Raw genomic sequence first — 12,897 nt, 5'->3', positions numbered from 1 at the left:
TAAAAAAGTTATGGTTTAATCTTGAAGCCTCAAAAGTCAGGGCATTCCTTACAAAAATAAATACTTCAGTGGTGCAGCTTGAAGCCACAAAATTCATGAAATGCCAAACCACCCATAACTGAGCTGTATCCAGGTTAGGCCGTGAGCATAGATCCTGGGATGTGATGGGCAGGGTAACATTCCATGATAAGGGGAGCAGTGAAAATGGCAGTGGTAGAAAGTACATTGTAGTACTTTAGCAAAAACACCTTTTAATAAGGAAAAGTTCCACTAAACAATGATAATTGGATCAGTGAAATCCATGTTCAATCACATTTTCACTGCTCCCCTGATCATCTGCTGTTGAACATTGTTAATATGTTTTATTAAGGGTGGTTTTAAAATACATTTACACTGCTCCCGATGGGGCAATGACCGGAAAGGAGCGTCCTGACTGGGGATGATCCCGTGGTTAGTACGGAGGACGGTACTAAACCAGTACGCAAGTTAATGCCAATTGCAACGAACCAAGCAGCTCAAGATAGTCCCCAGCTGCATTTTCTAATGTGTCTCAATTGCAACAAACCCACAGTAACTGCTGTTGCCCTCTAGAGGATACCAAAACACAATACTAAGTACTCTAGCAATTTCTGTAGATGAAAGGCTTCTATTGTACAAACTGGAACAAATATGCAAAATCTCAAAATGTATTGACAGCTTATATGAAACTGAACTGTTTATAATCACAAACCCTTATTTAACTTATTCAGCTTAACGTAGGCCTATATATATATATATATATATATATATATATATATATATATATATATATATCTCAAAATAATAATAATTCCAGTATGACTTTCCAGTGTCTTTACTTTCAGCCTCTTCCACAGGGACGACAGCATCAAATCTGCTTACAAGTGTATTCCATGCCATTGTGTGATGCAGAATTGCTGTGGAATCCTTTTGGCCATCCTCTACAATAATTTCAATAATATCTTTTATACACTATGAAATAAAGTTTTTGCTCCATTGTATAATTTTGCACAAGACTACTGGTCATGATTGCCTTTGTATGGTTGTACTGAGAAATTAAGCTCTATAGGAGATGCTCGCGTACTCCAGGTTGAGAACCACTGATCTAGACAATGTGGGGAAGCTATAAAAAAAGACCAACAAGATGCTCGGATATATTGTGATAAGTGTTGAATTTAAATCAAGGGAAGTAATGTTAAAACTTTACAATGCATTAGTAAGACCTCACCTAGAATATTGTGTTCAGTTCTGGTCACCTCATTACAAAAAGGATATTGCTGCTCTAGAAAGAGTGCAAAGAAGAGCGACCAGAATTATCCCGGGTTTAAAAGGCATGTCTTATGCAGACAGGCTAAAAGAATTGAATCTATTCAGTCTTGAACAAAGAAGACTACGCGGTGATCTGATTCAAACATTCAAAATCCTAAAAGGTATAGACAATGTCGACCCAGGGGACTTTTTTGACCTAAAAGAAACAAGGACCAGGGGTCACAAATGGAGATTAGATAAAGGGGCATTCAGAACAGAAAATAGGAGGCACTTTTTTACACAGAGAATTGTGAGTGTTTGAAACCAACTCCCCAGTAATGTTGTTGAAGCTGACACCCTGAGGTCCTTCAAGAAGCTGTTGATGAGATTCTGGGATCAATAAGCTACTAACAACCAAACGAGCAAGATGGGCTGAATGGCCTCCTCTTGTTTGTAAACTTTCTTATGTTCTTATGTTCTTAAGACTGAACAGATTCAATTCTTTTAGCCTGTCTGCATACGACATGCCTTTTAAACCAGGGATAATTCTGGTCGCTCTTCTTTGCACTCTTTCTAGAGCAGCAATATCATTTTTATAACAAGGTGACCAGAACTGAACACAATATTCTAGGTGAGGTCTTACTAATGCATTGTAAAGTTTTAACATTACTTCCCTTGATTTAAATTCAACACTTCTCACAATATATCCAAGCATTTTGTTGGCCTTTTTATAGCTTCCCCACATTGTCTCGATGAAGACATTTCCGAGTCAACTGAAACTCCTAGGTCTTTTTCATAGATTCCTTCTTCAATTTCAGGTTTTACAATGCAGTACAGGGTTACAATGCAAGATGAATATATTTATATTGTAGCGTGCACGGGGGTAGGCAGCAGCAGGGCTGGTAGGTGACGTAATCACACACGAAGACATAAGCCCGATATACACTCTTCCCAAAGCAGCCGGCTCTTTTCTACAGCGGTATCAGCACTATGCTTTAGTGCGAGAGGACCCGGCTTTGCGCCCGCCCTCCGCCTGTGTGTGGATAAGAACATAAGAAAGTTTACAAACGAGAGGAGGCCATTCAGCCCATCTTACTCGTTTGGTTGTTAGTAGCTTATTGATCCCAGAATCTCATCAAGCAGCTTCTTGAAGGATCCCAGGGTGTCAGCTTCAACACCATTAGTGGGGAGTTGGTTCCAGACCCTCATAATTCTCTGTGTAAAAAAGTGCCTCCTATTTTGTGTGAAGCGCAGAGATCACTACAACATATTCAATAAATGTGGTAGAATTCTGTGTTTTTGAGTGTGTTTGTTAAGTGTACCGTACCCGATTCTATGGCTGCTGGTCAAGGATGCATTACCAGTATCTTTAATCCGGAGGCTTTCAGTAGGCGGCGCCAATCTGTAGCGCGAGGTGACGACGCGCTCGTCTCCATGGGAGCAGGAAGCGGAAGCGGAAGTGTGTGCTGGTTTCTTTACAGTGTGTCTGGCACTGTTCAGTTGCAACACCAGAGAAGCTGCGTTTGTTTGTATGATTTGTTTACCGAGCAAGTAAATCAGATACAGTGTCTCAGGTCTGAACTGTAGGTTTCTGAAAAGGACGAGTTTTGGAGTTTATTTGTTTATGGCGCCAGAAGGCTGTGTACTGATTGTATTGTTACAGTAACTCGCTGTGTTCGTACCTAGTATCTACTTGCTACCTTAATCAAGTGCTGATTGAATAGAAAGCGAGTCTCCAAATATTATTAATAATAAAAGCCGGAATAAGGAGAGGATATAAGTCTCAAACTAAAGTCAGAGATGATGGACTTCAGTATGTACGTTTCATTCTTTCAATACGAGCTCGGCTCTACCATCGAGCACGCAGTGAAAGCGGCTGTAGACACCGTCTTGTGCGAAATCACAAAAGTTGTCGGCGGCAAATTCACTGAATTCCGAATGGAAATGGCTGGAAAGGAGAAAGAGAATGAAAGTCTGAAGCTGAGATTGGAAATATCAGAGAGCGAGTTGAAAGCAGTGCGGGAATGCATGAACGCTGCAGATGCAGACATTAAACAACCTCTCAGAAACATGAACCCCGACTGCAATGAGCAAGACTTTCAGAGGAACGAGAACCAGGGGTTATTCATCAGAGTTAAAGGTAAGGTTTAATAATGTTACAATTCGTATATACCTTTCAGTCATTTATTAAAAATGCAATTAAATTCATATTATTAGTTGCATGTGTTAAGCTCCCATTGCCCCTAGCACTACGCAGATTTCTGTGGTAAGCGCACAGTTTGACCTGTGTAAAGTTATTTTCATGTACGTGTTAAAAGTGGTACGCACCACACTGCTATTGCCTAAACATCTGCTAAGAAAGCAGGGAAACACCCATTCAAATCTAGTGTGTTATGCTGTGTTCGGTTTTCTACATCGTTTTTAATTTTTATGTATTTATGTATTGCATTTATATAGCGCATTTTATATAAAAGTATCGCAAAGTACTGTACAGTACATAGCAGAAAAAAAGCCACAAACCACAATACATTTGTATAGCATGTCACACATAAACTGCCACAAACAGACAGTTAAGCCTCAAAATAGCAATCGATTAATTGGCAAACAAAATATAATCGTTCGAGTAAATATGGACGATTGTCTTCCACATACATTTTCGCTTCATTCCTCCCCCCATGACATGATTATTTTAATATCGTTGCAGTTAAGTAAAAGCTTGTGCTCAACAATTTAATGTGAGCTGTAAAAAAAACAAAACACATTAGCACAAGCTTATAGCAAGATTAACATACTGCAGGGGTGTTACTAAAATATTTATTCCAAACAGATTACAGTACTTTGAAATGTAATCTATGTAAACTAGACACGAGTATGAAAAATGTCTTTTTTATTCTGCGACAGCTGCAGCATCACGCATTGCATCTTGTTAATACTGTACCACCTAACCTTCACTATCTGTGAAACACACAGTGTGGAAATCCCTGCCTAAAACATCATCATAATCATAATAATAATACTACTAATAATACAAATAAATTGATTTACTTACCACAACATGCACACCCGCTGTACAAGCTGATAGTTACTCCAAAATTGTGTTTAACATCGCTGACCGTTTATAAGTACAGTGCCTATAGTAAGTATTCTCCCCCTTGGACGTTTTCACAGTTTGTTGTGTTAAAACCTGAAATCTTGATGCATTTAAAATTTAAACAACCTACTCAACACTTTGAAGAGGCAAGAGAATTTTTATAGTGAAACAACAGTTAATGAAAAACAAAAAAACTGAAATGTCTTGGTTAGATAAGTATTCACCCCCCTGTGTCAATACTTGGTAGAACCACCTTTGGCAGCAATTACAGCTGTGAGTCTTTTGGGGTAATATTCGCCCATTCTTCTTGGCAAAATTGCTCAAGCTCTGTCAAGTTGAATGGGATTCGTTGGTAGACAGCAATCTTCAAGTCTTGCCACAGATTCTCAATTGGATTCAAGTCCGGGCTTTGACTGGGCCACTCTAGGACATTCACTCTCTTGTTTTTAAGCCACTCCAGTGTCACTTTGGCTGTGTGCTTGGTGTCATTGTCCTGCTGAAAGGTGAATCTCCGTCCCAGTCTTGGGTCTTTTGCAGACTGAGGCAGGTTTTCCTCAAGGAATTATTTACAAACCGCTAACCAAGATCATGCAACAGTCTCTTGACACAGGGGTTGTACCGACAGACTGGAAATTTGCAAATGTAATACCGATCCACTAAAAGGGAGACAAAACCGAACCAGGTAACTACAGACCAATAAGCCTGACTACTATTATATGTAAATATATGGAAACTGTAATAAGATCCAAAATGGAAAATTACCTCTATGTTAACAGTATCCTGGGAGACAGTCAGCAAGGTTTTAGGAAAGGGAGATCGTGTCTAACTAACCTGCTTGATTTTTTTGAGGATGCAACATCGATAATGGATAATTGCAAAGCATACAACATGGTTTATTTAGATTTCCAGAAAGCAAAGTCCTGCATAAAAGATTAATTCTCAAACTGAATGCAGTAGGGATTCAAGGAAATGCATGCACATGGATTAGAGAAAACAGAAAGTACTGATTAGAGGAGAAACCTCAAAATGGAGCAAGGTAACCAGTGGTGTACCACAGGGATCAGTATTAGGTCCTCTGCTATTCCTAATCAACATTAATGATTTAGATTCTGGTATAGTAAGCAAACTTGTTAAATTTGCAGGCGACACAAAAATAGGAGGAGTGGCAAACACTGTTGCAGCAGCAAAGGTCATTCAAACTGATCTAGACAGCATTCAGAACTGGGCAGACACATGGCAAACAACGTTTAATAAAGAAAAGTGTAAGGTATGGCACGCAGGCAATACAAATGTGCATTCTAAATATCATATGGGAGATACTGAAATTGAAGAAGGAATCTATGAAAAAGACCTAGGAGTTTATGTTGACTCAGAAATGTCTTCATCTAGACAATGTGGGGAAGCTATAAAAAAGGCCAACAAGATGCTCAGATATATTATGAGAAGTGTTGAATTTAAATCAAGGGAAGTCATGTTAAAACTTTAAATTGCATTAGTAAGACCTCATCTAGAATATTGTGTTCAGTTCTGGTCACCTCGTTACAAAAAGGATATTGCTGCTCTAGAAAGAGTGCAAAGAAGAACAACCAGAATTATCCCGTGTTTAAAAGGCATGTCGTATGCAGACAGGCTAAAAGAATTGAATCCAATAAGCTACTAACAACCAAGTGAGCAAGATGGGCCGAATAGTCGCCTCTCGTTTGTAAACTTTCTTATGTTCTTATGATTGTTGTCAGGGATAGATTTAACCCCTCCCCTTCCAAACTTACATCTATTTACACTGGAAGGGCTACCGCCCTAACACACCCACATTTTCAACTCGCAGGCCAAATTATGATCTGCAATATCTTGGTAACTATTAGGACAAGCTTGAAACTGAATAGATCTCTCTGAGATGAATATCCATGATGTATTATTTCATAAAAGTATAAACTGCCAAGAATTACACTCCTGTATGTATCTGTGTGGTGAGAGTTTAAAGCTTGTAACATTTTGTTTCCACAGATAATACAGAGAGGCAGACTTTCACTGAAGCAGATGAGGGGCTAGACGCTGTTTACACACAAGAGGGGATCTTTGGTCATGAACAGTGTGCAAGTTTAATACAGGTTGCACAGCAGACGTCTTTGGAAGGTAAAGAAGCCCCAAGAATTGAGTCTGTCCACATTAAAGAGGAGGCCCCTGAATTTGAACTTGTTCACATTAAAGAAGAGGCCCCTGAACTGCAACCTGTCAATATGCTGGAGGAGAATATAGTTAAGCTGGGATCTAGCCATTGTGATGACTGTCCTCCTGAATTGATCTGCATGAAACACAATCAAGACACTTGTTCTACTGTTAGAGAAAAGGGCACTGTGCTGGGGTCCGTTCAGGGGGAATATCACACCCCTGAAGATGGAAAGGAGGAAGGAATAAAATGTCATGCACAAGCAGCACAATGTGAGTAGAATGTCAGAAATTCACTTGTGTAAGAATTGCATGTTTAGTGAAGGATTGAAACTTCATGATTATTCACAGTTACCATAATTTGTCTGCCTGAGTTACATAAACTTGCATTACTATATAGTGGTGTGGCAAAGTGCCCCGCCCCTGTGTGCATTTGTGTGTTCTGTGTTGTGTATATGCGTGCGTATGTTAATGTTGGTGTATAGTCATTGGTACACGGGATATAAACGGGTCTGTGTTTCACGTGTATTTAAAAAGTGTATATTTGTATTTAGGCACGGGATTGCACATCACGCACGTGCATTTAAAATATAATATGTGAACACGGGGTTTCACGTAATTAATTCACGTGCTGGGATTCAAGTGAATAATTAATTAGTAATTGAATCCCAGCACAACAGTATATATAGATGCACATTTTCACTCAGTGGTGGTTGGGTGTTCGGAAGAGGAGAACGGGTGAGAGAGAGAGGAGAGTTAAAAGAAGTAAAGATCATAAATATAAGTGTTTGTTCTCACCGTGTTTGTTTGTCTGTCCGTGCACCGTTTGTTTAGTGTTAGTCCGTTTTGTATGTCTGTTTATTTTGGCGTCAAGTGCCGTGTCCTGTTTTTGTACTGTTTACAACCCTTTTATTTGTTATTAAACGCTGAGTGCAGCCATTGCACTCAGCTCATCACAACCACTGTCTCTGTATTCTTTTCTGCTTCCGGTCTGACGCCACCCACTCTGGCCGTCTTTGTGACACGTGGTGTCATCGTGGGATAGCCGCGCCTCCAAGCGTCAGACCAGGAGGGGTCTGGAAAAAAAAAAAAAAAAAAAAAAAAAAAGGTCAATGGCAGAAGACGCCATCAAACTGCGGGGCTGGTTCCTAGAAAATGCTGGGCTGGAGGCCCAGTCTCTGCCCATAATCGTCCGGGCCCTGTGGATGATGGACGAAACACCTTGGAGGAAGGTGTGGAGTTTCTCCTCAGCTACCTGGAGGCAACGATAAAAGGAACAGCAGCCCAGGTAGCAGGCCCACCAGCAGAGGGTGAATGCCTGCTGTCCCCATCTCCACCAGCAGAGGGTGAGTACCTGCTGTCCCCATCTCCACCAGCAGAGGGTGAATGCCTGCTGGTTTTGCCTCCACAGCCCAAATGGGAGGAGCCTGAGCGTCCACAGCCCAAATGGGAGGAGCCTGAGCGTCCACAGCCCAAGCGGGAGGAGCCTGAACGTCCTACGCCTGAGTGGGAGGAGCCCGAACATCCTACGCCTGAGTGGGAGGAGCCCGAACGTCCTACGCCTGAGTGGGAGGAGCCCGAACGTCCTACGCCTGAGTGGGAGGAGCCCGAACGTCCTACGCCTGAGTGGGGGGAGCCCGAACGTCCACAGCCCAAGAGGGGGGAGTCGGTGCGTCCACAGCCCAAAAGGGAGGAGTCGGTGCGTCCACAGCCCAAAAGGGAGGAGTCGGTGCGTCCACAGCCCAAAAGGGAGGAGTCGGTGCGTCCACAGCCCAAAGGGAGGCAAGTCGGGGTTTCCACAGCCCTGGGACCCAAGCCACCAGCAGAGGGAAAATGCCTGCTGGTTCAGCCCCAAGAGCCGGAAGGGGAGGGGTTACAGGCTCAACCCCCTGAAAATTTTTGGGGGGGAGAAGGGCAGGATGCTGGTGTCCCCCAGCAGCCTCTCGCTATGCTGCTGAAGGCAGCACGGCGCGCACATGCCCAGCCGCCACAGCAGAGGGAGCCAGCACCGCCAGGAGCAGAGGAGCAGGAGCTGCCTCTGCCTCCGCCACCACCACCGCAAGGAGCAGAGGAGCAGGAGCTGCCTCTGCCTCCGCCACCACCACCGCAAGGAGCAGAGGAGCAGGAGCTGCCTCTGCCTCCGCCACCACCACCGCAAGGAGCAGAGGAGCAGGAGCTGCCTCTGCCTCCGCCACCACCACCGCCAGGAGCAGAGGAGCTGGAGCTGCCTCTGCCTCCACCACCGCCAGGAGCAGAGGAGCTGGAGCTGCCTCTGCCTCCACCACCGCCAGGAGCAGAGGAGCTGGAGCTGCCTCTGCCTCCGCCACCGCCTGGAGCAGAGGAGCTGGAGCTGCCTCTGCTGCCCGTACCTCCGCAGGGAGTACGGTGGCCGGAGCCCCAGAAAGGGGAGCTGCCGGCCACGAAGAAGGGGGATGAGGTCTGGAGACCACTTTCCCCAGCAGCAGTTTCGCTGCAGGAGTTCTTGTGGCCGGAGCCCCACAGGAGGGAGCTGCCGGCTATGAAGAAGGGGGAGGTCGGGGGACCACCTGCCCCCGCAGCTTTTTCGCTGCAGGACGGGACCAGCATGCTGTCAGCCGTGCCACTACCGGCAGGGGAGCTGACAGCATGTCCAGCCATGGGCCCACTAAAGCCTCCCTTCCCAGCCCGAGACTTTGGCCGGGACTGCTGGGTATTTAAGGGGGGAGGTGGCCGTTGAGGCCATGTGTGCTGCGCACAAGGGGGGGTATATGTGGCAAAGTGCCCCGCCCCTGTGTGCATTTGTGTGTTCTGTGTTGTGTATATGCGTGCGTATGTTAATGTTGGTGTATAGTCATTGGTACACGGGATATAAACGGGTCTGTGTTTCACGTGTATTTAAAAAGTGTATATTTGTATTTAGGCACGGGATTGCACATCACGCACGTGCATTTAAAATATAATATGTGAACACGGGGTTTCACGTAATTAATTCACGTGCTGGGATTCAAGTGAATAATTAATTAGTAATTGAATCCCAGCACAACAGTATATATAGATGCACATTTTCACTCAGTGGTGGTTGGGTGTTCGGAAGAGGAGAACGGGTGAGAGAGAGAGGAGAGTTAAAAGAAGTAAAGATCATAAATATAAGTGTTTGTTCTCACCGTGTTTGTTTGTCTGTCCGTGCACCGTTTGTTTAGTGTTAGTCCGTTTTGTATGTCTGTTTATTTTGGCGTCAAGTGCCGTGTCCTGTTTTTGTACTGTTTACAACCCTTTTATTTGTTATTAAACGCTGAGTGCAGCCATTGCACTCAGCTCATCACAACCACTGTCTCTGTATTCTTTCCTGCTTCCGGTCTGACGCCACCCACTCTGGCCGTCTTTGTGACAAGTGGTAATAATTCTAATTAGAATATTGATTGTACAGCACATATAACATGTGATAATCAACATGATTGTTTAAAATTCTTGAGTAGCTCTAATCTGTATGTTTGTACTCTGACAGACTTGTCTTTTAATGTTCTAATTGTTAACAGTGATGGTTGTGAGGTGGACCCTTGGAAGAATGTGAATGGGATTTCATGCTGTGCAGTAACCTTTGTTTCTCTTTCCTCCGCTTCTAAAGTAGATAGAGGAAGACACAACTTCACTCCAGCACCCCCTTCTGATGGCAAAATGCAGCATAAGAAACACAGAGAGTCTTCATCGCAAGATGAATATGTGAAGAAACTGGGAACTCGCTCAGTCCAAAATCTTTCTGTACAAGATAGCAGACCACTTACTCTGGGTTATATAGTGACTCCACATCCCGAAGTTGTTAATAATTCTGCAACCCAGGGCAACTTCATTCCCCTACAAACTCCCCTGCAGATTCCTTCAGAGCAGATCTTGTATCACTGTACTGAATGTGGCACCAATTTCAGTGACCTGGGAAACCTGAAAGCACACCAACAGATTCACAAAGAACAGAAACCCCATCACTGTACTGAATGTGGAAAAAGCTTCAGATGGGTAGGTGGGCTTACAACTCACCAGCGTATTCACACAGGAGAGAAACCCTATCTGTGTACTGAGTGTGGGAAGAGTTTTAATCATAAATTTGGCCTTCAATCACACCAGCTAATTCACACGGGAGAGAAACCGTTTCACTGTACTGATTGCGGGAAGAGATTCAGAGATTCAGTAAAATTAAAAGAACACCAGCGAATTCACACTGGAGAGAAACCTTATGAATGTCCTGTATGTGGAAAGGGTTTCAGTCGGAGAGACAACCTTAGAATACACCACAGAATCCACACAGGAGAGAAACCTTTTGAGTGTACTGACTGTGGGAAGAGATTTGTAGAGTCAAATAAACTGAAGAGACACCGTCGAGTTCACAGAGATTTAGTCCGTTAGGACGTGCCTATCAGGACAGTCCTGGGAGTTCCTGGTATTTGCAGAAAGCCATCAGCAGGATGCTATACCTGCAGCATACAGATGTGTGCCATACATTTATGGCCAGCCAAATTATCATTTAGCGAAATCTCAAATTGCATTTTACGACAGCTTGAAATATTTAGAGATATCTGTAAATCATTTGCAGATATCTGTAAATGAATGAGATATGTAAGCAATGAAGCACGACAAGGTGTGTGATATACTCAAATATCACCACGTCCCGGGTTCAACCGCCTGGCCATGGTGGCATTAGAGTATATCACACATCCTGAAGTGCCTGTTACTCTTATGGAATGGGTTAACGAAATAAAAAAAAGTTAAAACGTCCAGATGAGAAGAACGGACAGAAAGGGGGCAACAGCAACAAAACATCCATTTAACCCCCAAATTAAGAGCAACACAAATCTTTATAAAAAGCTGAAAGTTTACATATATTTTGTCAGATAAATTGCAATATGTCTGTCTTTTTTTTTTTTTCTCCAAACTTCTCGTGGCATATAGATATCTACCAGTGATTTGCCCCTTTTTTGAAAAGAAGTGTCGACCCGTGGTGATAGGCTGTAATATCAACACCCCCATTTGACCGGTTTTAACCAATCAGGATAGAGTATTTACAGATAACTAAATAAACCCTTCCTGTTCATTTAGAGATATCTGTAAATAACATCCTGTTCATATAGAGATGTCTTTAAATCATGTAGAGATATTTGAAAATAAAGTAATTTGAAGATAACTCAGATGATTTAGAGACATCTCTTAATGATAATTTGGCTTGCCAAATCATAGTGCTAGGCAACGGACATGATACAGTGACTCAAATTGCATGAGCTACAACAATGGGCAGGTGGGTTATGGAGATCACAATCCAAGTTAACTAGTTGCTTGCTCCACTCTATTTGATGTTCGTGTCTTGAATATTTCAATCAGTATTACAGTTCATGGTCACAGTTCCATCCTTACACTAGTGTATTAAAGGGGGCCCTGAAAGCTGTCACAGCTACATGTGTGCTACAGAAGATTGGTTAAAGACTTTGCATTTGGTGCTGCTGTGCTTGTGTTTACTATGTTCTGGCATTTCCTCTAGATGAAACCTTCTGGTAATTTATTTATTGAGCGCACTATGTTAAAGTTAAAGTTAACGAAAAGGCATTAAATGAACTAACATTAAGAATAGGCTTAAAAAATATATATATATTGATTCATTACAAAAGCTTTTTAATTACAATAAAAAAAGACAATTAAATTAACATGTAATAAAAGTAATGAAATGCCATACCACCCATAACTCAGATGCATCCTGGTTAGGCTTTTATCATAGGTACCGAGATGTGATGGGCAGGATAACATTCAGTGATGATGGGAGCAGTGAAAATGGCAGTGGTAAGAACATTCATTTTAAACCTCAGCAACAACATCTTAACAAGGAAAAGTTCCACTAAACAATGATAATGGGAGCAGTGAAAATACATCTCCAATCACATTTTCAATGCTGCTCTGGTCAGACACAAATAAAAGTTGTAAACCTGATTCATTCTCCTGTGTCTTTTTGAGAACTTGTACTGTATAATAATTTATAGCACAAAACAGACCTCAAAACCACTCAGGGATGCTACATATATATTTGACATTGTTTTTTTTTCCAACATAAGCTGCCAAATAAATGAAGTTTAATATAGCACTAGCTTGTACTTTAAAACATGTTATGCCTATTTAAGCAAATTAGAAAAACAGTCAGGATATCAAGCTGCACTGTTTTTTAAAACCTTTAAATCCGTTAACCTGTTCTGCAGTCCTGTAGTACCTACACTAATTTCAGACACCATTTCCATCACTTTACACCAATTTAAATCAGTTATTAATACTGACTTATTAAGCTTCTAAACACACACTTACTATCGTACTTATAATCAAGGGGCATTCAACGTATTTCATAAGGTATATTTGCAAAAAAAAAA

At 42.3% G+C, this 12,897-nt stretch overlaps 1 protein-coding gene across 1 annotated transcript; it reads left to right on the top strand.

Moving 5' to 3' along the window:
• Positions 1–2,585: 2,585 nt before the first annotated feature.
• On the top strand, positions 2,586–12,462 carry LOC117967283 (zinc finger protein 722-like). The gene is made up of 3 exons (XM_059018013.1): positions 2,586–3,406; positions 6,362–6,796; positions 10,128–12,462. The coding sequence occupies exons 1-3, from the start codon at positions 3,067–3,069 to the stop codon at positions 10,898–10,900; spliced, it is 1,548 nt and encodes a 515-aa protein (XP_058873996.1). The 5' UTR covers positions 2,586–3,066; the 3' UTR covers positions 10,901–12,462.
• Positions 12,463–12,897: the final 435 nt, after the last annotated feature.

The sequence above is a fragment of the Acipenser ruthenus genome, chromosome 58 (genome assembly GCF_902713425.1).
Source record: "Acipenser ruthenus chromosome 58, fAciRut3.2 maternal haplotype, whole genome shotgun sequence".
Taxonomy (NCBI): Eukaryota; Metazoa; Chordata; class Actinopteri; order Acipenseriformes; family Acipenseridae; genus Acipenser; species Acipenser ruthenus.
The sequence above is the reverse complement of the archived record's forward strand: the minus strand, read 5'-3'. Positions and strand labels throughout refer to the sequence as shown.